The following is a 27,692-nucleotide window of genomic DNA, read 5'->3' as shown; positions in this document are numbered from 1 at the left end:
ACTTACTCAGTGCATGGTATATCGGCTTATGCTTTCCCTCCAGACGGACACTTGCAATGGCTGCAAGTTTTCCTGGCGGTTGCATCCATCCATCTAAAAGGTACCAGGTTCGAGCAAATGTAGCCCATTGCTTAAAGAAATAGTAAATGTGTAAAATAAATGGCAACATACTACCTTGGATGCAAATATATATATTTGCCATTCCAATGCCAGATCCAATGCTAATTCTACATGGATAACTGAAGACAAATGGACTTAACTTTGTAAAAGATCAATCCTAAATTTTTCCTTAGTAGATAATAGGTGTGCCTGATATCAGTAGTATTGCAGTAATAATAGTAATAATAATAATTTATTAAATTTATAAGCTGTCTGTCTCCCAATGACTCTGGAGTCAGCAGCAAGAACAGCAATGATCAGGAAACCTCTTAAGGACTAACAAAATGCTCACACCATCCATCTTTCCTAGATTCTGTATATATAAAAGCTCAGCCATTGGCTAGTTAATAATAACGATAATAATAATAATAAACATTTATTTGTTGCATCATCCTCATTAATTTACATTTATTTGTTGCTTCCAAAGTCATGAGCCACTTATTCCAGCTACGAAGTCAGAGTCCAGCTATGGGGTTTCGTTGCTTTAAGCCAGTGTTTCTCAACCTCAGCTTTTAAGAGATGCGGACTTCAACTCCCAGAATTCCCCAACCAGCCATGTTATTTGGGGAACTCTGGGAGTTGGAGTCCACTCTTTTTAGAGTAGCTAAGGTTGAGAAAATATCACTTTAAACCACCTAAAAACTCCCTCCGGAACCCTCACGTGTCTGGAAACCATCCAGCCACCCATTACTCTTTACCCCCATACTCGTAAGCGAGAGGCCCAAAGCTCTAAGACAGGGGTCCTCAACCTTGGCAACTTTTAAGACTTGTCGACTTCAACTCCCAGGATTCCTCAGGCAGCAAAGCTGGTTGAGGAATCCTGGGAGTTGAAGTCCACAAGTCTTAAAGTTACCAAGGTTGAGGACCGATGCTCTAAGGGAAGAGATATGTCGCTGCGGAGGAAGCCTCCAAGGCTGGCTGGCCTATCCTCCCAGCCTTTCCCAATCCCTATGGCGCTTTCTTCCACCCCTTTCGAGGCGGACTTCCTCGGGAGCCAGCCCTGCCCGAGAAAGATCCCCCCCCTGCCCCCCACGAGGCAGCCGGGCCAAGTCACCCGTACCTGCGCAGCCTTGGTGAAGCTTGCCATGGTTTCCACGGCGCGACCGGAAACGGCGAATCGCCTGGGCCATGGAGACGAGAGGCGAGAGCGGTCCCTTTCCTCAGTAGCGGAAAGGGCGGGTCAGCCGAGGCGGGAAGTGTCGCAATGGCGGCGCGGGAGGTTTAACTGGCGGCGGCGACGACGACGACAGTTATGGATCGCTATCTGCTCTTCCTCAGCTGGCGGCTCGGGCGCGGCCAGACCGGTCCTGGAGGCCTTTCAGGTGCCGGTTCGAGATGGCTCCCTCCTTCACTCTTATCAAAGACACGTCCGCGACTTTTTTTTTTTTTTTAGAAAGAGTTGGTAACTTTGACCTCAGGCATCTCCTGGTGGTCTCCCATCCGATAACTTAGTTTTTAGAGAAGATGGATTAGTGCTGCTACCTAGCGGGCCTGTGGGATTGGTAGGGCAGCCTCTGTCTTTTCCCGTTCGATTTCTGCTGTCTGTTTATGAGAGCCTTCCCACTAGGCTGCCTTCCTAGATGTCTTGGATTATTGCAGGATAACCTAGAATGCCAGGTTTTCCCCCCTCCAACCATAAACTAAATAAGTGTATAATCTTTCACTGAGCAGAGAGAATTTTTTTTAATTTTTTTTTAAAGTACCTTTGGGTATTTCTGTATTGCAAGTACCAGTGGATAACTATCAAGGGATGTTTGGAATAATGATTTGTGCTGCCTACGGAATTTGAAATACCCCTCCCCCCCAAAAAAAATGTTGATAGGATTAATTATTTGATAGTTAAGAGATCAGGTTCTTTTTTTCTTCCTACTTGGCTTTTTCTGCTGTTTAAACCACTTGTCCTGTTCCTACTTCATAGTAAACTAAATCATGGGGTGTGTGATGGGGGGGGGGAAGAGAGGGCTGTTTTAAGGAAACCTATTTAAAAAGTTTATTGACTTAGCTAATGTTTCTTTTAATGCAAAGCAGACTCCGGTTAAACTAATGTAGCCCCATCAATCTTCTAGGGAGATCTGAATCCTGACAAACTTATTTTATGTACAAGATAGTAGTCTTGACAGTGGGATGCATACACTGAGCAGGATTGCCAGCAGGGTTTCTCAAAAAAAACCCAAGATCTTGCACTCAAACCCAGATTCTACACAAACACAGGTGCAAAAAAACACCAAGTTTTAAACTAAGTCATTTTTACCTATTTGCTAGAGTTGCCAGTGGAGTTTGTAAATTGAGATTTTGTACTTGGATAAATAGACTACGCAGCTTTGTTTTTGTGATTTTTCAATAAATTCAATTATGTTTTCCAGGTTTGACGGCTGAAAATATTTATAACTTGCTGGAAATAAATTGCAATCCCTCTCAAAAGGCAACATTTGAAACTTTCCCAGGTAAGGGAAGCTCTTCTACAGCAAATTACATTTTGCCTAGCACAGTGGGTGAACTCAAACTGCTGAGGACATAGCAGGAGTGAATGTCTGTAAACTTTGCTGCTTTTGAACTTGCTGAAATATCTCATCGTCTGCTCTAGAGCAGGGCTTTTCAACCAGTGGTACGGGTACCACCTGTGGTACATTGGCACCTGGCAGGTGGTACGCGACCATCCTAGAAAAGTGGTAGCAGGGGAGGGGAATGAGCTGAACCGGTGGCAGCACTGCACAAGCCTGAGCGAGAGATGGCTGGAGCTGCAGGGCTGCCGGCTCAGTGGAAGTGCCAGGATCAGTGACAGGCTCTAGCTGGAAAGCAGCACTGATCCTGGCGCTTCTGCTGAGCCCAGAAGAAGCGCCGATCAGCTGGAATGTTGCAGCATCTCCAGAGATCTTGTGATTTACATTCAGATGCTTGGCAACTGATTCATATTTATGACGGTCACAGTGTCCCAGGGTCATGTGAAGTGACCAAAACTTGCTGCAACCACCCAGCAGACGGGGGGAATAAAAACCAAACACCCCCCCACCCCACCCCTGCTGCCAATCCTCAACAGAAATGCTCATAACAATGAAAACCTCGGACAGGAGAAAGAGCACTGACGGGCAGGCAAGTGTCTTGCTCAGCTCTGCCTTGGGGGGCACTTTTTTCAGTGCCATTGTAACTTTGAACGGTTACTAAGCGAACTGTTGTAAGTCAAGGACTATCTGTACTTTATCACTCCCCCCCTTTTTTTGGGGGGGAAGTCATCAAGTTTTTCACACCTTGCTAGGCGATTGGTGGTACTCAGATGTTGCCATATCCTAAAAGTGGTACAATGGGTGAAAAGGTTGAAAAGCCCTGCTATAGAGGGCAAAGGAGAGGAACAATAAAGAAATATGCTTGGAAGAATCACAAAGTGTCTTTCTTGGTTTTTGGAGCCTGACATCAATCTTGCTAAACTAAAGCAAACTTGCATAAAGCATATACTCTGAGAACTATTAGGGAGGAGCTGTCTTTACCCTTTTTCTCTCACACAAACTATCTCTAGCTCCTCTGGAATTCAGCCCCCTTCCTCCTGGGAGTCATAAGTAGCTTAATAAATAAAGTCACTAGCTTTCTCCCTACAATGCAGGCAAATGTATTTGTGACATACAATACACTTAAAAAAAAAAAATCAAACACTGACAGAAAAACAACCAGCTAACTTTTTCGTGAGTGATGGGGAGGAAAGAAAGCACAATTAATTACTGCATTTATCCAAAATAGCACTTTGGCTTTGCTACCACTATATTGGTCTTTACGTTTCTAGAGAAAGGATTGCTTTATTTCCTTGTATGCTATTTTAATTCTTAAGAGCTATTGGAATCGTGGCATTTCATGTAGCGCGTTTTCCTGAAGAAAATGGGGCTTGTATTTTAAATTTTCTAAAATTCATTGTAACGTGTATATTACTTCTCCTTTTAGCATGTTCTCTTACTGGCATTCCATATGTGAAAGAATGGTATTTTGCAGTTCAGTCAATCTGTGGATTTTCCCAGGTGAGTCACTGGAAACATATAATTACCCCAAACATTAGATCCAGTTTTTTCAACCCCTTATAGAATTTTCTTTTAATTGAATAGTTGTGTAGTACCGACTGGGAGGACATCAATTTTGATGAAGAGACAGAACAAAGCAAAAACTCTATTCGAAGAAATATTAAAGAATATCTTGCTGATCAAAATGTTGAGGAAGAAGATAATAGTTGGGAATCAGTATCACTCATTGAGTAAGTTGATCTATTTTGTATAGTAATATGTTGGAAAATATATCTGAGAATACAGTTTCTGAACTTTGGAATGGTCTTTGAATATACAGGGGAAAGTAAGCATTCTTACTAGGAGTAGCAGCAGAATAGCTGATTTAGCAAGAAATTGTTGATGCTGATAAATTCATTAACCAAAACTTTGATGGCATGCATTTCATTTGAAGTAAATCATTTTTTCTCTTTTTCCATATTTAAATACGGCGCTTCATAATTTTGATACTTCTTTGGGTAAGCATATTCTTGAATGAGAATAATTTTTTATGTTTTTCATTCTTATATTTCAGTCTATATGAAGAATCTGCGGAGAGCATACATCTTTTAGCAGATAAACTTCCTGCTCCTGGTAATACCATAGAAACAAAGTGTCTTTGTGACAAAATCATTTTGCTTCTCAAAGTACCTTTGAGGCAGTTAGTCTGTCTTCTGCTTATAATAATGCTCTGGTAAATAGCTTAGCACACAAGGACGCCTTACAGGCCAATTATAAATTATAAAGTGAAAAATCTGGAAGGATGCCCGTGCTAGGAGAAATTATTTAATAGCATGCAATTTTGCTTAAAATAATCTAAAGGAATAAAACACACTCCATACCAAAGGCGAGAGTGTAATTAGCAGTAAAGGAAAGGATTTTGTCTGTGTGGGATTCTTGGTGCTCTCTGAACTTGGTGGTTTTCTTGCAGACGTTTCATTACCAAACTATATTACCTTAGCTAGGTCCCAAGCACTGATAATGTTACCTAGTTTGGTAATGAAACACCTGCAAGAAAACAACCAAGCTCAGAGTGTACCAATGGTCCTGCAATTCAGCTCTGAGGTACAAATATTCTTTTCTATTGATTTTGTTTATCTGATTTTATATACCTCATGCAGTATATATACCTCATGCTCTTCTATGCTCTTCACAGCCACAATTCTGTGAGGTGGGTTGCGCTGAAAGTGAGGGACTGGTCCAAAGTCACCCAGCCAGCTTCTGTGCCTAAGGGAGGACTAGAACTCAGCCTTCCAGTTTCCAGTCCAGCACCTTAGTCACTATGCCAGATTGGCTCTATGTATATCAGTTGTTGAATTATGGAACTGCCCTTGACCTGGAAGCTTCTGGTCCAGAACAGGCAGCCTGGGCATTGAAAAGTATGCTTTGGCGGCATTCGGAGCCCTCTCTGTGGGCACACATACCGTTGCCCCAGCCGTGCCTCTGCCCGCAACCCCCTCCTCACCAGCAGCCTCCCTGGAGGAGAGTTGCCCCGAGCGTGGCCCACACGGAGCAGCGCAGCCAAGGACATGGCAGCCAGGCAGCGTAGGCAAGATTCTGCCCTCACACCCCAATGCGCACAGTTGATGCTGCAGGGTGTAGGCAGAGGGCGTGGCCGCCATGGCGCTGCTGGGCTGCCTGGGCGATCTGCGGCAGGCCCGGAAGTGGTGAGTGGCCCTGCGGGCAGGCACGGTGGGACAGAGCAGGGGGCGGGGCCAGATTTTGGGCACTCGGTCTCTAAAAGGTTCGCCATCACTGACCTACTGTATTTCCCATTGCATCTGCCCAGCCAATTCAGTCGGACAGGGTTGAAAAACAGAGGAATCCAATGTTCAGTGTTCAATTTCCTGCTCCTATATAAAAAAAGCAAAGACTGAAATGCCATGACTTTTTATTCCTATGACATTTGCTTCTGCAGGAAAAGCAATGGTTGATGTTATTCTCCAGTCTTCAGAAACAGAGGCCCCTCAATTAAAAGACTGTTTACCTGTCATTGGTGCTCTAAAACACTTAAGGGAATGGCATGCAGCAAAGATCACTATTGTAGCAAACAAAAGCAACACGTGAGTAGTGGCATTTAAATTCTTCAAATAAGAGAATTGAGAAAGGGAAGGTCATTTTAGGACAGCACATGTAATCCTTAATGACCAGTTGCCTTGCGACTGTTTGAAGTTAAGATGGACCTCAAGAAAAGTACTTACATTTCAGATTCAAAGTTATGATAACTGCCACCCCTCAGCGCCACACGATCACATAGTCACATTTTGGTGTCCTAAGCTGTTGAAGTTCACAGGACAACTTTGGGCTAGTTATCCATCTCTTTGCCAATCACCCAGCTCAATTTACCTTGCATTGAGAAGGGAGATGCATGCTGCCTTAAAGGAAAGTGAGGTACAAATCTAACAAGGTAAAATAGATAACGATATGAGTAAGATCCAAATACTTTACAAAATGATAAATGACATTCCGTAGCTGATTTTTGTAATACTGTAGAATCATATTTAGTGTCCTAAAAGTTATACGAAACATTAACCTTGAAAGTTGAGAAGCAAGTGCATGGCTTAATACCTGCTTTCTTCTTACAGTACTTGGCAAAAGTTTGCAGAATATCTTTCTGCTGACATATTAGCTCCTGAAAACTTAACAGACAGCATTGATTCAAGGGAATTGTGGAGAGGAAAGATTCAAATATGGGAACAAAAGGTATTGGTATGAAATTTTCTTGGAAGAATAATGGCACATTAAGTGGCTGAAAAATGCACACTGGATTTATTTGTGGGAATATTTATCCACCTGTTATTTTCATTGAATGTGGGGTATTAGAGAACTCCATGTTGCTATAAGCTTAGGCTTGGGTTCTAGCTGAAGAAACCTTTGCCAGGAGCATGAGACTACACTTTTTTTTATCTTCTCACTCCTGCAGCTAGTTGAACAACTTAAAAAATTCCAGAGATTGAAATAAAGTTCACTTTCTCTCAGTAAAAGGCTCATTAAGATTGAAGAAGCTCAATAAATAACTGCACTGGATAAGAACCCCTTTCATGAATGGAATAATTCTATAATATGAATTACTTATTCTATCCATAGTTTTGTGGGGGGTGGGGAGCGGGAGGCAGCCCAGTTTGCAGATCTGAGAAAGTAATTTAGATATTTATATGACATCAAATTTATATGCCATCCATCGTACTATCGAGCTATTCTGTCTATTTCAACATGGATGAAAGGCTGGGAAGAGTGAAAGGAAGAGTTAAAAAAATATATGGTGAACTCAGATTAGAATATTGTGCACAAAAGAAAAAGGAAATAGTATTAGAAGGCAGGGTTCTATCTCATCTGGGGGGGGATATGAGACATTATTGGGGTCAATGTACTTGAGAACCTACAGAAGAAAATGATTGGGCTAACTTTAAAAATGTAACTTATATTTTAAATAGGCATTTTTGGACCCATAAGTACTGTGTTTTCAAATTCCACTGGCTGCATTTTAATGTTTCATTTTATATAATAACCAAGACAATCTTAATAATGGGGGGGGAGGTAATACTTAAGAGCTTTATAGTTATACTTTCCTTTTTTTTTTTTCAGTTTGGACCTGAAATCACATTTCCAGACTTTTGTATAAAAGGCACTGCATCTGGAAGGCCATTCAGACCCTTCTGCTCAAATACTTTATCTACTGCTGGTGAAAATAAAAAGTCCAAGTATACCAGTATTCATTGTCCAGAGGTAATTAAAGCATTTGGTTTGTCTGATTTGCAGTTCTTAGCATTTTAAAAAATGGATAAATCTAGGCCCAACTGTGCCATAAAATAGAATATTACTTTAAAAAAAAACTTGGAAAACAATATTCATCCAGAAAAGAAAACATTTTAAAATCTAGCTTTTTATGGTTAAGTAAATAAAATGCATATATGTAGAGGCATAGTGATTTTGGAAATGAAAAATGTATTTCACAATGTCATTACCCTGTTTTGGAAGTCTAGTTCCTTTGTTCTCCAGGAGTAACTACAATTCAAGGAAAAAAGAAGAGAATCTCAACTCAAATTTAAGTAACAAATTTTGTATTTCCCGAGGTTTTTTAGGATACGGTGGCATATATATATATATATATATATATATATATATATATATATATATATATATGTAGGTCTTTGGTTGTTCGGGTTTTCTCCCGCGTAAAATTGGAAGTGTCTTGGCGACGTTTCGACGAAGTCCCATTCGTCATCTTCAGGCTGGTGTTTTCAGCTTCGTGCTTCGAGCAGCAAGCTCGAAGCACGAAGCTGAAAACACCAGCCTGAAGATGACGAATGGGACTTCGTCGAAACGTCGCCAAGACACTTCCAATTTTACGTGGGAGAAAACCCGAACAACCAAAGACCTACATACAAATACCCGCGAAAACCTCAGAAAATATATATATATATATATATATATATATATATATATATATATATATATATATATACATACACACACACACACACACACACACACACACACACACACACTTAGAACTCTCAATATAGATGGAATAATCACACTTAGAACTCTCAATATAGATGGAATAATCTGCAATTCTCTGTGGTTTTTTTTTTTTTCTACCGGAATAATCAGAGCAAAACACATGTCAGATTTCATGTTAAGAAAACTGAATTTGAACACATAGTAACCGATAGACTGTTTGATATGACCACATGAGGTTTTAAATGAAAGGAAGCTGCTCAGAATTTTATTATCAGGAATGTGAAATTTCTGGCTTGTCGGCTTCAGATGACAGATGTTTCTGTCTGCCAGGGAAATTAAAGCATTTTTTCTTTTGCCTTGTGCAGAACATAGCTGGGAGCAATAGGTTCCCTTCTCTGCAATTGCATCTTAGCCTAATATCTATGGAGATTCTCAATCATCTAGGTCAGGGGTAGGCAACCTTGGCTCTTTTATGACTCATGGACTTCAGTACTGCAGGCCACTTTAGCTGACTGTGTTCAGCAGGTCAGCGGTTCAAATCTCACCGGCTCAAGGTTGACTCAGCCTTCCATCCTTTCGGGGTAGGTAAAATGAGGACCCAGATTGTTGGGGGCAATGTAAATATATATATACATTGCTTACTGGTGTACACTGCTTAGAGAGTGCTTGCTTAAAGCGGTATATAAGTCTCATAAATAAACTCCCAGAATTCTTGAGCCAGCATAGCTGGCTCAGGAATTCTGGAAGTTGAAGTCCACGAGTCATAAAAGAGCCAAGGTTGCCTACCCCTGATCCAGGTCATGCTTGTCCCAAAGGTGCTTTTTCAAAAGGCGGCTGGACTTGTTTTTCCTTGAAGACATTTCACTTCTCATTCAAGAAGCTTCTCCAGTCCAGACTGAATGGTGGAAGATGGAAGGATTTATATTCTTTGCAGTCATCTCATCATTAACGTCTTCAAGGAAAAAACAAGTCCAGTTGCCTTTTGAAAATGCACCTTTGGGACATCCTAGCCCGCTTCTGAGACCTGTGGTGAGACCATTTCTCTCCTGAAGCCTCATCTTTGATATCCAGCCTGGCAAGAAAGCAAATTTATCCCTTAATGCTTGTTTTTCATTGTGCATTTATAGCCTTCTAAGTCAAACTCCTTTCTCAAGCAGGAGACCCTAATACACTCTGTGTCACCATAAATGCACAGTGGGACATGCAAGGAAAATAGCTAGGTTGGCTGCCCTAAAAATATAGAATCTAAGAGAGCCAATAAGGTAACCTAACAAAAAGAAAAGTTTAAAAAAGGATTTAAACTGTTGAAATCATTCAGGTCAATCCCAAGGGTGTACTTTTTCACAAGGCAACTGGACTTCCTTGTTTTTCTTTGAAGAAGTTTTCGCTTCTCATCCAAGAAGCTTCTTCAGCTCTGACTGGATGGTGGGGAATGGAAGGATTTATACTCCTTGCAGACAGCTGGTCGTTTGCATCCTTTTGTGATTCAGGTCAATATTGCTACTTGCTCATAGAGTTTGTTTGCTAGGACAAATAAGGAATGAACTCTGTTTTGTCCAATTAAACCCAATCTACATTGTTTATTTTTTGATCATTATCAATTTTGCTTCGTTGTGGCAGACTTTATCACCTTTGTTGAATCCCTCAACTGTGAAATTTTTGGAAGTGTATAAGGGTAATGGAAAAATAGAAAGTTCCTATCTGCAGACTTTCTTATTTTTTTTTTTTTCAAAATAAGTTTTGATAATATGTGCTGGAATACACCATCCAAATTACCTTTTAATTTTCTTTCAGGTGTTCCATTATTATGGTCCTGCTTTAAAATTTGTACAGATGATGCTGTTGACTCACCTGCCTGCATGCTTAGTGTCAAACTTCCAGTTTGAGCTGTATCCTTTTATAGCAGATGTCATTTGGTTTGATTTAGGAGCTTTTTCGTCCCTGGAGACTGGGAATGTCAGAAACAGGAAATCTTTAGAGCAAGTAAACTAAATACTCTTATAAATATGCACTGTCATGAATGACAGTTTTAATGAATGGTACAACTATTGCTAGCATTGCTTTAAGTTTTATAGAGGCAGTCATTCATTCTGTCAGTGTGGAAGACACTTCCACTGAATGCAGTGGGTTCATTCTCAAAGTACATAGCACCGTACGCTCCTGGACCTTGGCGAAGTCAAATAGTAATATAGAATAACAGAATAACAAAGTTGGAAGGGACCTTGAAGATCTTCTAGTCCAACCCCATGCTCAAGCAGGAGACCCTATGCCATTTCAATCCAAATGGCTGTCCAATCTCTTCTTAAAAACCTTCAGTAATGGCGCACTCACAACTTTTGGAAGCAAATTGTTCCAGTAATTAATTTTCTAATTATAAGGAAATTTCTCCTTAGTACCAGGTTGGTTTTCTTCTTGATTAGTTTCCATATAGTCTTGGAAAGGATTGGAAAAAATGTTTCTTATTGGTCCTGTTTGTTACATTCTGCAATACTCAGGAATACTCTTAGATTATCTAATCATCTCACCAATACTGAGGGTTATTGTTCTATATTTGTATACAAGTAGTCGTAGTTACAACGGCACTGAAAAAAGTAACTTATGACCATTTTTCACACTTCATGACCATCACAGCGTCCCCATGGTCATATGCTTGACAATTGACTTTCATTTATGACAATTGCAGTGTCCCGGTGTTGTGTCATCCCTTTTGCGACCTTCTGACAAGCAAAGTCAATGGGAAAGCCAGATTCACTTAACAACCTTGTTACTAACTTAACAACTGCAGTAATTCACTTAAAAGCAAGATGGGGCAAAACTCACTTAAAATATGCCTCACTTAGCAACAGAAATTTTGGGCTTAATTGTGGTCATAAGTTGAGGACTACCTGTGTTGACTTTTGCACTTTGTAGCTCTGAGGGCATGATTCCTAAACTTCATCTAGGACATTGGCTAGAACCGTTGCCGAGAAGAAGTCTCTACTATTGTGGGATCAGCTTTCTTCTCTACATGGAAAGGTAGATTGTGGCTTTTTATTAAAATTCACTTTTAGCAGAATGAAAGTTAGTTAAAAGTAATTTACATGTATTCCCTAAAAGAACCCTTGTTTCTAGGGTAAATCTGATGGCTGACTATATTGACTTAAATTAAAGTAATCAGTTTAACGATAGTTGTTTTGGAGTCTCTTGGAAGGATAATCACTTCTTTCCAACAAGGATTTTGATCTTGAATCAAAGCAACTGACTTCTGATTTGGTCCGATCAATACTATCAACTGAGATATTGATAGTGTTGAGCTATAGGCTTGAACAGGGCTTTTTTTCTCATAGAACGCCCAGAACAGAGTTCCAGCACCTTTTTTGGATGGAACCTTGTAGGGTAGGCAAGGCGGGTTGTATGATGTGTGTGAGTTCCGGCACTTTTTTTTTTTTTTTAAAGAAAAAAAGCACTGGGCTTGAAGTTAACACCCTTCCTACCTTAACAAATTAGGATGTGAGGAAATGTAAGAGTACGCACCTTTCTTGGTTACAGTTCCTGATGACATCATTTTCGTGTCCCGACTAAAGATAGCTGTGGAGAGTAAGGAAGATGCTCTTTCTGAACATACGCAAGAACCATGTACTAAGCCAAAGAGGCTGAAACCTTTTTTAAAGTCCAGAGAAACAAGATAATATTTGGAAATAGCTTGGGAATGATTTATTGGGGGAAGATATATAGCAAAATTAGCCTTGGAAGATTCTGTTATTGAACCTACCTCAATAAAGTAGAATTCTAGTCTTTGTATGGTGTTGGTTTCCTGATGTGGTCTATCTAGTGGGGCTGACATCATCTGATGCCCTGTTAGCTTAGAGAAGCCTGGTTGGTCTCTGTCTCAAAGGTGCTTTTCAAAAGGCAACTGGACCTTGTTTTTCCTTGAAGACATTTTGCTTCTCATCCAAGAAGCTTCTTCCATTCTGACTGAATGGTGGAGAATGGAAAGATTTATATTCTTTGCAGTCATCTGATCACTAACTCTCTTTCTGAGAGTGATTGAGGCCACTTGGAGGTTTATCTTTGCCCTCAGGGTCACCTGAATAGTGCAAGTGGATAGAGATGACTGAGAAACTCCATAGAGATGTCTGTATCTTATCTTATCTTATCTTATCCTGTCTGTGTGTCTGTCTGTCTGTCATATTTCTTAATCAGTCATCCATCTTCCTCTGCTTATGCATGAGACATTTTATATATCAGTATCTGAGAAGATTTATTAATCATCCAGTCTATACATGTTTAATCTGCAGGTGGGAGCTTTATTTGTATTGCCTTGCAGTATAAGCCGTATGTTGAATCCTGTACCCAGCCAGCTAAGTACAAAAAGATGGAAGGAATGTATAGCTGAAAAGCACAAAAGTCTCAGCAGTAAGTAAAGTTGCATTGTTTCCACAATACGCTGTTTCCCCCATTTCACTAAATTGATCAAAGATAAAGAATGCTTGGGTGGTACAGAAAACTGTGATTAAGAAAGACATTGACAGATCTCATCTACTCTGACTTCTTCTGGTAAAGCTGTAAAGCTTGGGTCTCTGCTTTCTCTAAGGTTGGAAAACAGTGATGCTAATTCTAAAGATATCTTTTTTAAAAAAACAATATATAGCTTGAACTTTAGATAACTTACTACTGAAATCAGGAATCCTGGCTACCTGAAGTCTAGCATTCATGCTGATTTCATCTAGGTTTTTGGTATGTGTTTATGAACAGAACACTTTTAATTGTTGTAAATATTAAGATGTATTTCTTTTTAGTTCCAGAAGTTGAACTTAAAGGAGAAACTTGCAATTATTATTTCTTGGTGCAAGGCAATGGCTATAGAGGATGTAAAGCAACAATAATCTATTCAGCCAATCAGATCAATGGTTCTGTCACTCTTGCAGAATCTGTAGGAAAGCTGATGACAACAAAGGAAGAAATAGAAACAGGTATACCTTTCGTGGTTGAACTAAGAGGCACAAATGTGTAATTTTCATTCTAGTAGGGAAAAGTTGTAAGTGGAATACATCCTTTTTTTGTAAATGGTAATTATTTGAAATTAGTCTTCAGAAAACTAATCAGATCTATGAATTAAATGCATTGATCATGAATAGCCATATCTATTATCTTCTTTAACCAAATATCAAAACGCAAGTACAACTCTGTTACCAGAGTCTTATTTGACATTAAGAAAGGTCTTGATTCGCTATTGACTGGACTGTCCAGTCATTGGTTAGATTTGTTCCTTCACTTTGTTCTCCAAGAATGTAAGTCTTCACTCTGGGTCTTCAGCAAGGGTTTACTAGACATGGACAGAGTTTTTTTCCCGGATCACCTCCCCTTTTTAGTTTGTTTACAGTTTGTATAAAGCAAACACGCTTGCCTGCTTGTTTTGAAAACATAAGACTGTAGGTCCATCTAGCTTGATACTATTGATACCAATTAGCATTGGCTGCCCAAGATCTCAAGGACTTTTTCCAGCCCCGTGTACATGCAAAATATGTGCTATAGCACTGAATTATAGCTATTACAATTGCCAAATTTGCCTTTTTAAGCCACATGATTTATCTGTTGGTATTAAAGATACTTTTGAGTTAACGAATCCAGTTTCCACACAAAGCATAATACAGATAGTCCTTGGCCTTAATTGAGCCTGGCTGTTATGATTGTAAGTCATTAAGTAAAGCCATTGGACTGGGTTTTACCAGAAACCAGAAGTAAATGTTGGTTTCTAGCAAAACCGACTTAAATCATGGTCATGTGACCATGGGATGCTGCAAACAGCTGTAATTGCAGGTCAGTTGCTGAGGGGAGGGTACAACCTGATGTCAGAACATTAAAACAAGGTCATAAGTAGCATTTGAGTTTGTCATAACTGCTGCTAAGTGACTAGTTGTAAGCTGAGGACTATTTATGTCCTGCTTCTCAAGAAAATGTACATGATACGTTCTACAAAGACACCCAATGACATTCTATAAGTAGAGGTTGCCTTGAATTTGATTTCTTTGATTATTTCCAGTATTTGCTCTCTCGAGTCATTTATTTGGCTCAATTTTAGCATTTGATGCAATTTGATCGTTTTTTTTTTTTAAAAATCACCCTTTCTCTATCAACACAGTTTTCTTTGAAGAGTTTCTCAAAGTTTTCCCACATTTTTATGGAGAACAGATTTTACAAAGAGAGAAGAAACTGGCTCAGTTCCAAACACTGATTTTGAATCACTGCCTGAGTAAGTAATGGTACACTTACCACAGAATAATGGATAGAAAATATATCAATAAAAACATATCAGTCAGGGTATCTTAATGTAGAGGGTACTATTTGAAAATAAGAATAGGCTTTCTTATTTTAGGGGCTATGGCAGTCCCAGTCATTTCACTTTGAGAATTCTTGAGTGATGCCTTCCATTTTCCAATCTGTAATGTTTGCTTGGCTCTTCCAAACTCATTCAGTAAATCAGGATAACTGGAAAAAAAAATATACCTTGAAAAAAATGTTTTATGAATGCCTGCTTAAATGACGTGTTTGTGTGTATGTATAGCAAATTGCAGAAGCATTTCTCCATAAGCTTATAAAGGGATTATATTTATTGCCCCATTTTTTCTTGATAACAGCAGGATGCAGTAATTCAATTTAGTGAATTAGCATGATTATACATCCTGGGTTAATATAACAGCATATCAGTGATCCCTAATTTTTTTTTGTTTGTTTTCTGTTTTACAGAGAGGCAAACATTTGCTGGGCATCTACCTGTAACTTTAAAGAATGAACTGAAATATCTATTAGCCTATACCAGGGAACATTTTTTTGAATTATGGAAGGTTAGCCATCCAAGTACTATTTATCCAGGAGCAATGATTAAAACTAGAGATGAAGAAGCAATTTATGGTAGGTGTCATTTTGTTACTTAATTAGAATGATTAGGATCAATACTTTGCCCATAAGTTAGATTGTTTTAATAAATGAGTATTCATAATGCAGAATGTCATGTAGAGAAATGGGAGGTGTTTGAACTTCGAGATTATTAATGGAGGACTTGGGAGGGCACGTTTTTGGTAGCAGGTAATACAGTTAAGGTATTACTGGATAAGATCACTGGTATGGGTGGTCCTCGACTTACAACAGTTCATTTAGCGACCATTCAAGGTTATAATGGCACTGAAAAAAGTGACTGAGGATGGTTTTCACAGTTACGACCTTTCCATGATCGTGTGTCAAAATTCAGATGCTTGGCAACTGGTTCATACTTACAACTGTTGCTGTGTTCCAAAGTCATGTGGGATCTCCTTTGGCATCCTCCGACAAACAAAATCAATGGGGAAGCCTGATTCACTTAACAACCTGGTTACTAACTTATCAACTGCAATGATTCACTTAACAACTGTGGCAAGAAAGGTTGTAAAATGGGGCAAAACTCACTTAACAAACGTCTCACTTAACAACAGAAATTTGGGGCTCAATTGTGGTCATATGTCGAGGACTACCTTTTATTCCTGACCACGATTGTGAGAATGAAGATTGTAAGAAGAATGACGGGCACAGGGCAAGACTTTGGTCTCTTTACAATTGACTTATATGTTTTCACTATTCATTTTTGCTGCTATCACAAAGTATAATTGAAGCTAATAATAATTGGTGTTATATCACAAAGTATAATTGAAGCTAATAATACTTGGTGTTTTAGTATGTAGACCAGTGATGGCAAATCTTTTAGAGACCGAGTGCCCAAAAACTGGCCCCGCTCCCCCTCCACTCCCTGCCCCGCCCCTATCTCGCCTGCCCGCAGGGCCACTCACCGCTTCCAGGGCCCGCTGCAGATCGCTCAGGCAGCCCAGCAGCTCCATTGCGGCCATGCCCTCCGCCCGCACCCTGCAGCATCAGTTGTGCGCGATGGGGTGTGAGGGCAGTCTTGTCTACGCTGCCTGGCTGCCATGTCCTTGGCTGCGCTGCTCTGCGTGGGCCACGCTCGGGGGCGACTCTCCTCCAGGGGGACTGCTGGTGAGGGGGTCACGGGAGGAGGCAAGGCTGGGGCAACGGCACGTGTGCCCACAGAGAAGGCGCCGAGTGCCGCCTCTGGCATGCATGCCATAGGTTCGCCACCACTGATGTAGATAATAGGAACTTAAGTTGTTGCCAAAAGTAAGAGATTTGTAAATTATTTTATTGAAACTGGATAGAAAGTTTCAAATTTTGGTCCACAAAACTTCTAGTTACACCGAATGGGAAGCTAGCACATTCTTAGCTGTGTTGGAATTAAAATAGAAGACAAAGGTCCATAGATTTTGCAGTGGATATAATGCTTGCCTTGTCTTCTTGCCTTTCCTCTCACCCACTGTCCCAACCCTTCTCAGAACCAAAGCTAAAAGACTCAAATCCTTTGAAGTGGCCTGAAAGACATGTTCTACAGAACTTGGAAAATTCTGAAAAGATTAAGCAAAAAACAAGGTAACATTAAACATTTATGCCTATGAGCGTGTAGCTGTCGTGTGAATGTAGCTTTCCGCTCATTGATTTTATTTTCCTTGTAGAGTTTCTGAACAGCTGCTGGGCCATAAAAATGGCCAGAAGGACTCAGCATTACTTGATGCTAGAGAGATGCTTAAATACTTCACTGCAGAAGGATTGCCTGTTGGAGATCTGCAGCCCTTACACATTCCAAAAAGGTGCAGTAAAATCCTCCTTTTGAACATGCTACCCCACATGCAGTTGACTCAATTATGAACCTTAAGTAGCTACAAGTTCTAGTTCTTCCGTTGGAACATAATTTCTGCTGGGAGTATTCACAGTCAATACTGATGTTGCAAACTCACAATTGTCCAACAGTGTGGTCTCTTGAAGCGCCTCTAGTTAATAGATACTGGTTCTAATACCCATATTTGAAGTCTGGGAGTCACCTACAAACTCCAACTTTCTGTGTTCCTCCGAAGGATATAGCAGCAGGGCCATTGCCAAAGAGATTTTCAGAATGAATTATTAAAATGAGCTTTGTTTTACCCTGCACTATAACAGAAACCTTTGAACCCACACTAAAATATGGGTATGCTTGATGAGATCATAATGAAAACTGATAACAAGGGATTCCTTCAGAGAATTCTTAAACCTGGTTTGGAGCATTGGAAATGGGGTGGGGCCTTCCTCCCTCCCTCCCTCCCACAGGTTCCTTGTCGTGTTATTGTTCACAATTAATAGTATTTCCTCTGACATTGACAATAGAATTTCAGACCATCTGCTCACAGGATTAAAGCTAATCATAGTTTGCAAATTCACATTATGAAAAAGTGTAATTACTTTTAGGAACTAATCTAGAAAATTGAGGGGGGAGGATGTCGTTCAAACTGATTGAAACCAGATCTTTTTTGTGAATGGGTAGTGAATGCTGTTTTTGGAATGTCAGCCAAGTTACCTTGTTTTGATTAACCAGTGATAGCATATGTATAAACTGTACTTTTAGAAAGCAGCAAACTACTCTACCAAGACAAACAGAATTCTGCTACTTGATTCTACAGATAGAATGTATATTTGATTATTGGGCATTTCATGTTACTATTATTCTAATAATGGAGAGCTCTATAGAATTAGTAATTAGTAATGTATGAAACCTAGAATTTCTAGATGACTTAGAAATTTCACAAGGAATTGGGTTCAAGAGTACAACAGCGTAATAGTAAAGTACAACATCAAAATAGGAAGGAGGAAGGCAATATTTGCTGCCTTGAGTTATTCATAGAGTATTTATACAGTAATAAAGACATAAAGCAATTAAGGGATAAAAATCTAATAATTACATCTACAGTATGTCACTTATCTTATTTCACAGCTAGCATTGTGTGATTGTGGAGCCCTTGTCATTATTACTGAAATCATCACTGGAAGGGAGATTAGTACCAAATGAGTTCAAAAAGTGACAGCAGTTAATCAACTTTGACCAATTTTGGAAACTAAACAATGTTAGAAATAATAGAAAATATTTGTAGCTAGGGTGGTAGATGTTGGGGGTGGTCTGTTCTCCGGGCTTGCTGTTTAGCTTTAGAACATTTTGTCACCAGGCTAGGTGACATCCTCAGCGGACTTTGGTTGAAGCATCTTGAACAAAAATCATTGGACATGTCACCACACTGCACGCACACAAATTCATCAAAACCTGGTATTCTACCAACGGATCGATCAACAAACATATCTATTTGGAGCCAGCCTATGAACTCATAAGGAGCCATATTAATTGAGCGACCAACCAACAATGGCACCTACCACCTCTTCATTTGGTAACCTTCACACAACATCATCAATCAGTCACACGGCATGTCACACGCCATGAGTAGCCAGTCACATGACCACTGGCCACATCACCACATGCAGTCAATAAAAGCAGAGAACTGAAACAAGACACTTCAACTGAAGTCCCGCTGAAGATGTTACCTAGCCTGGTAACAAAATGTTTGGAAGCTAAACTGTCAAGAGCACTGGCCTTTAAATTCCTTTTTATGTGATGTAAATTGGTGTGGGTGTTAGTTGTCTGGATGTTTCTGAGTCATGGTCTGGTTTCGGGCTGTTTGATTGGCTGGTTGTTTTTGCTGGGCCATGGTCCTTGATGTTTAAGTATCATCTGTGTGATGCAAATGGTGTTTGTTCATTTGGTTGCCTCTGAGTCACGGTCTGGTTTCGGTTTCGGGTTGTTTGGCTAGCTGTTGTCAGGACGTGGTCTGGTTTCTTGTGGAAGGTTGTGATTTTTGCTGTGTGGTGGGGTGCTTGTTGTTCTACCAACTACTGAGAACGAAGGAACTACTTCAACCACAATCCCGAAGGCAGCATTTAAAACGAACAAACAGGCACCCCATCAGAGCAAAAAAAACCCCAACCCCCCACAAGAAACCAGACCACATTTCAACAACAACAGCCAGCCAAACAAACAAGCCGAAACCAGACCGTGACTCAGAGGCAACCAAATGAACAAACACCACAGACGATATTTAAACACCAAGGACCATGGCCCAGCAACAACAACAATCAGCCAATCAAACAGCCCGAAACCAACCATGACTAAGAAACATCCAGTCAAACAACACCCACACCAATTTAAAGGCCAGTGCACACTTCAAAGCGCACTGAATATGTCCCCCCCAAAAGGAGACGAAACGTTTGCAGCCAAATCGCCAAGCTCGGAGAGCAAACCAACAGCCCAACCAATTTGCCTAGTATCATTACCTCAGGTGAGGATGCTTTGGAGGCCTCCATCATAGGATGTGAACTTGGTGGGAGATGTCATGCCCTAAGCTTCCCTCGAGGCTCTATGATGATTAAGTGGTCAAAATGGAATTCTTGCAAAGGGTCTTTCACAGCTGTGTTTACTTATATCGGAACATTGTATTTGATTATTGTAATTACCATGGCGATTTTATTTTTATTGTATTTTTCACCTTTATTTATTTATATCCTGCCTTTATTATTTTTATAAATGGCTTAAGGCAGGGGTAGGCAACCTTGGCTCTTTTATGACTCGTGAACTTCAACTCCCAGAATTCCTGAGCCAGCCATGCTGAGGGGAAAGGGAGAGGTTTCCAAGCTGAGCCATGCTGGCTCAGGAATTCTGGGAGTTGAAGTTCACGAGTCATAAAAGAGCCAAGGTTGCCAACCCCTGCCTTAAGGCAATGAAGGCATAATATTCCTTCCTCCTCCTATTTTCCCCACAACAACCCTATGAGGTGAGTTGGGCTGAGAGAGAATACTTGTCCCAAGATCACCCAGCTAGCTTTCATAACTAAGGCAGGACTAGAACTCACAGCCTCCTGGTTTCTAGCCTGGAGTGTTGTTATATATTTTTATGGTTGTAAACTACCAGCAGTCCTTGGATTCTGATGGTATAGAAATGAGAGAAATACATATAAAATAAGCAGACAGAAAATCAGATGAGCGTCAAATGAGCTTTCACCAGTATGCTGCTAATAAAACTGTTCCTATTCCTATTGTTAAAAGGTGGTTTTTTTTTGCCTATAAGGAAACAATAACTTTAGCTTCAGATGAATTCTCTATTTTTTTTTAGTGACAGTGCTTTTTTGACACCTGAACTGACACCTCGAAAACTGAGAGCTTTACCGTTTGAGAAAGCTGCTGGCTGCCATTATCATGGTCTTGAGTAAGTTCCCTCGGAATACCGTGAATTATTTTCTCAGCCTTCTCATTCAGTACAAATCAAGTTTTAGAAAATATTTAAACCTTAATATTACAATATCTACCAGTTCTTTTCACATTTGGATATTTAATGCTTGAAATCAAAAAGTAAAGTCTTGATTTGTATGCACGCTTTTATAAATGCAAACACCAAATATGTTCTGACAATATTTTCAGTTGAAAGTAGAGCAATTAACCTTGTTTATTTGAATTTAATGCTTTTTAATGTCAAAACAGAAGTGGGAAAAAGCAACCTGGCAGGTCCCTTACTCTTCTTAAACTTCTAAATAAATAAACCAAACATCAAGAGGCATAAAGAAGCTCGCCCTCAAACCAAATGTTTTTTTTTTCCCCTCCAAATACTTTTGAATATTTTAGAGCAACTGCTTTGGTAGATGACTGTTTTAAAGTTGCTCTCCTTTCTCAGGAGTCAAGGAAAGGGAGTTAAAATGGAGGGGGGACAGGAAAACATAAGCATTTATTGTGGACTTTAAAAATAGGGTGCCTTTTCATATTGATTTTGGTTTATTTATTCTCCGGTGTCACAACGTCATAGAGGTATCTGTATTTCATACAGGCGTATCTCTCTCTCTCTCTCTCTCTCTCTCTCTCTCTCTCTCTCTCTCTCTCTCTCTCTCTCTCTCTCTCTCTCTCTCTCTCTCTCTCTCTCTCTCCCTCTCCCCCTCCCCCTCCCCCTCTCCCTCCCTGTGTGTGTGTATTTCTGATGTTGGAGAAGTTTGGGATTTTTGTTGCCATTTTTGCCACCAAATAGGGAAATAGGCATTTTGTTATGCTTTGTGGGAGCACATATGTAATTTAGATTTGAGGTTCAAACTCCACTCATTCAATTATACAGCATAGCATTTTAGGCTTATATACCACCCCATAGCACTTTACGGCACTCTCTGAGCGATTTGCAATGTCAGCGTATTTCCTCCAACAATTTGGGTCCTCATTTTATTGACCTCGGAAGGATGGAAGGCTGAGTCAACCTTGAGCCCCATCAGGATCAAACTCCTCTGCTGTGGACAGAGTTTGCCTGCAACATTGCATTCTAACCGCTGTGCCATCCTTGACAACCAAACTTAATTATATATTATATATTCAGCCTTGTTGTCAAGTTTCTGACCCTTTTCTGACAAATAGATAAGTGAAACCGAACATGAAGAATTCAAAAGCATGCTTTTATTTATTGGAACTGGGATTCTATCTCCATTTTGTATTTAGATTCTTGAGTAAATTTCTTTGCCTTTAGCCTCATCACTTTGCCTTCAGGAAAGTTGGCCTTTGGAGACAACCACCTCCAGCATGCTTAGCCATTTTGGGAAATGACAGTTTATTTTTTATGACTCAGTCTTTTTTGGATACACATATGATTTTATCCAAATTCAAGGGCTTGAATCTCTGGTCTGGTAGCAGAGGGATTGACTCATGCAGATTGCCAATATATTTGATTGTATTGATCTTCTTTTTGTTTGGATTATTTATGGTGGTTCAACTACTCAGAAATGCAGGTGAGAATGGAAGGACAATATGAAACTGTTTTAAGCAAATAAATGGGGCCATCCACAGTAGGAAGTGCATTGACTCATTGGAAGCTTTGTATATTTATTTACCTTCTTTTAGCAATAGCACTTAGACTTATATATCACTTCATAGTGCTTTACAGCCCTCTCTAGGAGTGTTACAGATTCAGCATCTTTCCCCCAACAATCTGGGTCATCATTTTACCAACCTCAGAAGGATGGGAGACTGAGTCAACCTTGAGTTGGTCAGGATCGAACTCCTGGCAGTGAGCAGAGTTAGCCTGCAATACTGCACTAACCACTGTGCCAACACGGCTCTTTTAAACATTAAAGAATGAACGTTATTAAATTGGAATCACTTCATGATTGAGAGTCCTGTAAGACCATGACTAGCCCAAAGTTTTTCTGCTTAGCTTCACAGAGATTTCAGCTTGAGATCCAGATCCTATTCTACCTACTCTTTATGGCTAGCGGAAAATTGCTATTTCAAAGTAAAAATGATTTTTTTACAGCTGTCTAAAATGTGAACTGAAATTTGACATGTTGTAAAATGCATAGATGATCCGTGAGTTTATTTATTCTGTTTCACAGCAAACAATTAGCTTCCTTTTCAAAAAAAAAAAAAGTTCCTAGTAATTACTGTTTTTATTTATTTATTATTAAATTTATATGCTGCCCATCTGGCTATCCAAAGCGACTGGGTAGCTTACAATGCATTAAATATATAACTATAAAACAATTAAAAATATGAAAACAATTTAAAATTCCCCAAATGAAATCCAGGCTAAAAAAAACAAGGGCTTGCATGGATTGAGAGTGGTATCTTCTCTATCACCCCACCAGTTACCTGTAGCCTAAGGCCAACTGGCAGGACCATGTTTTAAGATCCTTCTGGAAGGCTAGAACAGTGGGGGTGGATTTCGCCTCCAGTGGCAGGATGTTCCACAGGGATTGGAGTAAGAGAAACAAGAAAGGTATTCCTATATGGCCAGAAGGGGATAATGTTTTTCTTCATTTCAGAAACCCAGACTTTCTGCTATGCTGGTGATTCCAAAACTGTTTTTAATGTTGACTATTAGATACTGCCTTGAAAACAGAAGAGCTTTGGAAAGAGATGGGGAGTTTGCTGAACTTCAGTCTCGGCTTATCCGTTATGAAACTCAGACCACCTGCACGAAGGAGTCTTGCCCTCTGCCCTGTGTCTTGAGTCCTCTGCCATCCCCGGCAGTTTTGTCTGAGCCTGGAAGTGTCCCTGATGGGGAACATTCACAAAGGGAACTGCAAATGGAGGCATCTAAGCTAAAACGGAGATCCAAAGATGTAGAGAGGTAATACACTATGTAAAAATAAATAGAACTGAGGTATTAGAGACTGGACATTCACCTGTCTGAGACGGTATAGGTCAGTGGTGGCAAATCTATGGCACGAGTGCCAAAGGCGGCACTCAGAGCCCTCTCTGTGGGCATGCGCGCTGTTGCCCCAGTCCTAGGCCTTCAGCTGGGTTTTATAAAACCTTTTCACTTTAGACCTCCGCCGCCGTGTGCAAAAAAAAAAAGGTTCAATCAATCAGTCAATTTCAACTTCTCACAGGGAAAAAAAAAGATCTTGCAAAGTTGGAATTGATTGATTGAACTTTTTAGTCCCACCAAGTCTGCTGTTACCACTGCAGCCATGCCCACCCAATGGGCCACACCCATCCACTGGGCCACACCCACCCAATGGGCAACACCCACCCGGTACCCAACGATGCATAAGTGGGTTTTGGGTTGCAGTTTGGGCACTCGGTCTCTAAAAGGTTCGCCATTACTGGTATAGGTTCTCCTGCTTGAGCAGGGGGCTGGACTAGGAGACTCCAAGGTCCCTTACAGCTATATTTTATTCTAGGACTGAATTTCATTTCTTTCCTTTCTTAATCCCTGCTTAGCATAGCTGTTATGCAATGTTTTTTTTTTTTGCTATCGTTTTTTTCAGCTATAACCTTCAGTGTAACATGTTTTATATTGAAGCAAGTGGCATTTTCTTAATCCCTACAGGAAATCGAAAAATCTTGTGCAATGCTAGCCGAGGATAACTTGCTCAAGGGTGGTTCCATTTTAGTTATATGTGTCGTATGTCAAAATAGATATATTTTCATCTGGAGACCAGGTTGGGGACAGCTGGTCATGGAGAAAATCTATTTAATGAGGCCACTAAGAGTTGACAGTGATTTGATGGCTCATAATATTTTAATTTTGCTTTCAGGCTGATAATTTTGATAGATGTCAATACTGCGATATTTTCAAAATAAATCCAAGCCAGCATAAATACATTTTCTTAAAAAAGGTACTGTACATTACTCGTTTCAGATTACTGCAGTCTGAAAGTACAGATTCTGTCTTGTCCCAGGCGAGCAGAATCAGCAGGGGCCGCCAAGCAGTTGTCCCAAAGCAGTGCTTGAAGGCTTCACCCCCTCTGCCCTTTGCGGTTGTCAAATCTTCTCAGAATTGGGTGGACAAAGTAACTTCCAGGAGCAACTCAGCAAGCCAGAACCATAACAAGGAGTCAGAGACACCAAAGCCCGGAAAGGAATCAAGATCTCAGAAGCATACACGGGTAAATAATTTTTCAAGATAATGTATACACTTTCATTTCCAGCTGTTTTTGCTTTGCCTAAAGCAATGTGATAGCTTGATGGTTTTTTTTTTTTTTTGAACCATAAATTCCTGCAAATTTCACCTGGAAATCCTTGAACTATATGTAGAGCAGATATTGCCCATGACAGAATGCAAACATTTAGGACCATTTCATAAATTTGAATCTCAAATGCTTCTTGAGAAAATGTTTTCTCCCTAAATTAGGAATAATAAAGACTGTCGCATAGTGTTTCCCAAACTTGGCAACTTTAACACCTGTGGACTTCAATTCCCAGAAGTCCCCAGTCATGTCTTAAAGTTGCCAAATTAATCTATGTTATAGCTTTAAATAATTAATCAAAAAGATGGTGAACAAAGTCCAGTCAATTATGTTCTTGAATGATCAAAATGAATCTTTTATTCATATGCCTGTGAATCTGTTTTCATCTTCAAGCAAAGGAATCAGTATATTGTTAATTAATTTACCTTAGGCTCACTTTATAGAAGAGGTTTTCTTCTTGGCATTGAAAACACTTTTAGGATGACACTTAAATGTGAATGTGATTGAACAAATGCATGTTTGCAAACTTACAAAAATCCCAAATATGTTTGTCAGTGATACTTTATCAATTGGTGTTTGATTGTAAGTCCTGATTCAGGGTACACTATAATGGTGAACTACCCTAATCCATGGGTCATTGACTTTCAACCTCAATTGGGCTCAGAATTTCCATTGCTATGAAAGGAGATCGTTAAATGAATCATGCCCAATTTTACCACCTTTTGCACAGTTGGTAAGCGAATCACCACAGTTGTTAAACCAATCGTGTGATTAAATAAATTTGGCTTCCCTCATTAACTTTACTTGTCGGAGGCCAGCTGGGAAGGTTGCAGAAATAGTGATCTCATGATTCTGGGACACTGCAACTGTTGTAGATACATGCCAGTTGCCAATGCACAAATTTTGATCATGTGACTTGGGATGTTGTGATTGTCATTAAGTACAAGGACCGCTTGTAAGTCACTTTTTTCCAGTGCCATTTTAACTTGGAATGAGTGCTAAGGGGATGATTGTAAAGTCATGGATTACCTGCATCCTGAAATTGTACTGGTTAATTTTCATTGGCGATTCCCCCCCCCCCGCTCCCGTTGGAAATTGGGCTAATTTTAAGGCTGGGAATGGAAGCAAGCCTTCATCAGGCAAAGCATTCCTAGTCACCCCTTTCTCCAAGCTGGATTTTTCTGGTGACATCATGACACCACCAAAAGGCCTTCACTGGCAAGCTGGCAACTCAAGAAGTTGATCTGCAGCTTTCAACCCAGAGTTTTACTTCTCTAGAATATATTAATGGTTACAGTAATTGGTGCCTTTGATCTGTTGAGACAAAGCCTGATATGCTGGCTCTTGAAATTAAAATAGACCTATTTTTTCTTCCCAAGATGCTGAGGGACGTAGTGATGAGTACTCTTGAGAAGCATGGCATTGCTAGAGACCACAAGTGCTTCACAACATGCAGTCAACGTTTATTTGAAATATCCAAGTGTTACTTAAAGGTACTCAAATGTTCTCTTTCCATGCACAAAATACCAGATGATCAAGCTGTTTTCGATGGGTGGCTTAAAGGGAGAATAAAAATATAATTATGGTTGTATGTCGAGGATTACTTGTACTAATCTTCTGCCTATGGGCGCAACCATTCCACAATGTGGCAATTTTTCTCCGGATGTGGTGCATATCCTCTTGCTGCATATTTAAGTTTGCAAATATGTAACAACATCCTTTCTGATATGACCTTATAGTTGGATATAAACATTTGGGAATTGAACTACATAACAATATAGGAGACTAAATAAGATTCTGATGCAAACAAAAAGTGGTAAGGAAACTTAGTTGACAAGACTAAACTACAATGATAAATGGGTTTTCTTGTTGGTCTGCAAAATTTCTAAATTAAAACATCTATACAGCTATTTACTATTGAAAATGTGACAAGGTTAGGTTACTAATAAGAACGTTATTCTTCCTTGCAATCTTAAAGGTTTTGATTAATAAACCAGTACATTTTGAAAGTAATATATTTCATATTTAGGATTTGAAAACATCTCGAGGTCTGCTGGATGAAATGAAAAAAGCTGCTAACAGCAATGTTCAACAGGTAAGTAACGGTTGTCTGGACTGTGTTACAAGTAATTGCTCCTTAGAATTGGCTTCCATCATTTATCAAAGTTTGGCTTTATGAATTAGGTTAGCTGATGTCAAACTGCCGCATGGTGGTTGAATCTGAAAGAGGGCTGACTCATCCCTTTAATGATGATTTGTGGGATGTATCTGAGTAGTGCTACACAGTCCTCGTTCATTGCTTAGCAGAAGAATTGCTTATTTTAGGGGTTACAGGGTTTTTTTCCTTTAGAAAGGGCACCAATTAGGAAGAGCTATTTCAACATCTATGTTCTCAAACTTTAGGATGCAATATGTCTTAAGTGTTTGTATTTCTATTTTTTAATTACATTTACTGGTGTTTATTTACAGGTCATTGATTGGGTTTTAGAAAAAAACAAGGAGAAGTGACATACACAAGTGCAGCACAGAGAACAACTTAAAATGCCTTGTTGGTAGATGTGTCTAAAGCTTGGCAGTACCTGCCACACGATGCTCTCAAACCTCTGAGATAATGAAATTAAACTTGAAGTTATTTGTGTTGTAAAAAGTTTTTACTAGAATAAAAAGAATTCCTTAAGCCATC

The 27,692-nt window shown here is 39.8% G+C and overlaps 2 protein-coding genes across 2 annotated transcripts in view; one reads left to right on the top strand and one right to left on the bottom strand.

The window, feature by feature from the left end:
* Positions 1 to 1,354, bottom strand: part of MRPL13 (mitochondrial ribosomal protein L13) — a 20,266-nt gene extending 18,912 nt beyond the window's left edge. Inside the window, exons 1-2 of the mRNA XM_039365078.1 lie at positions 1,220 to 1,354; positions 7 to 130 (exon numbers count right to left, since the gene is read on the bottom strand). Coding sequence (XP_039221012.1) covers positions 7 to 130; positions 1,220 to 1,246 — 151 coding nt within the window. The 5' untranslated portion in view covers positions 1,247 to 1,354. The remainder of the gene's footprint in view (positions 1 to 6; positions 131 to 1,219) is intronic.
* Positions 1,288 to 27,692, top strand: LOC120317964 (MDM2 binding protein). The gene is made up of 22 exons (XM_039365077.1): positions 1,288 to 1,481; positions 2,523 to 2,603; positions 4,087 to 4,160; positions 4,245 to 4,390; positions 4,714 to 4,772; positions 6,097 to 6,241; positions 6,764 to 6,881; positions 7,764 to 7,904; positions 10,437 to 10,531; positions 11,585 to 11,657; positions 12,920 to 13,037; positions 13,421 to 13,594; positions 14,764 to 14,874; positions 15,369 to 15,533; positions 16,997 to 17,090; positions 17,174 to 17,308; positions 20,683 to 20,775; positions 23,416 to 23,664; positions 24,682 to 24,928; positions 26,389 to 26,502; positions 27,039 to 27,104; positions 27,479 to 27,692. The coding sequence occupies exons 1-22, from the start codon at positions 1,412 to 1,414 to the stop codon at positions 27,515 to 27,517; spliced, it is 2,607 nt and encodes an 868-aa protein (XP_039221011.1). The 5' UTR covers positions 1,288 to 1,411; the 3' UTR covers positions 27,518 to 27,692.

Source organism: Crotalus tigris, unplaced genomic scaffold, assembly GCF_016545835.1.
Source record: "Crotalus tigris isolate CLP2741 ecotype Arizona unplaced genomic scaffold, ASM1654583v1 scf7180000019953.484404808:943566, whole genome shotgun sequence".
NCBI classification, from domain to species: Eukaryota; Metazoa; Chordata; class Lepidosauria; order Squamata; family Viperidae; genus Crotalus; species Crotalus tigris.
The sequence above is the reverse complement of the archived record's forward strand: the minus strand, read 5'-3'. Positions and strand labels throughout refer to the sequence as shown.

Excerpts from the sequence above, each read along its gene's own strand:
- LOC120317964 (XM_039365077.1), top strand. The coding sequence starts at position 1,412 with ATGGATCGCTATCTGCTCTTCCTCAGCTGGCGGCTCGGGCGCGGCCAG. Across the intron at positions 23,665-24,681 it reads AGATCCAAAGATGTAGAGAG|ATTACTGCAGTCTGAAAGTA; the intron begins GTAATACACTAT and ends TACTCGTTTCAG. Across the intron at positions 24,929-26,388 it reads GATCTCAGAAGCATACACGG|ATGCTGAGGGACGTAGTGAT; the intron begins GTAAATAATTTT and ends TTTCTTCCCAAG.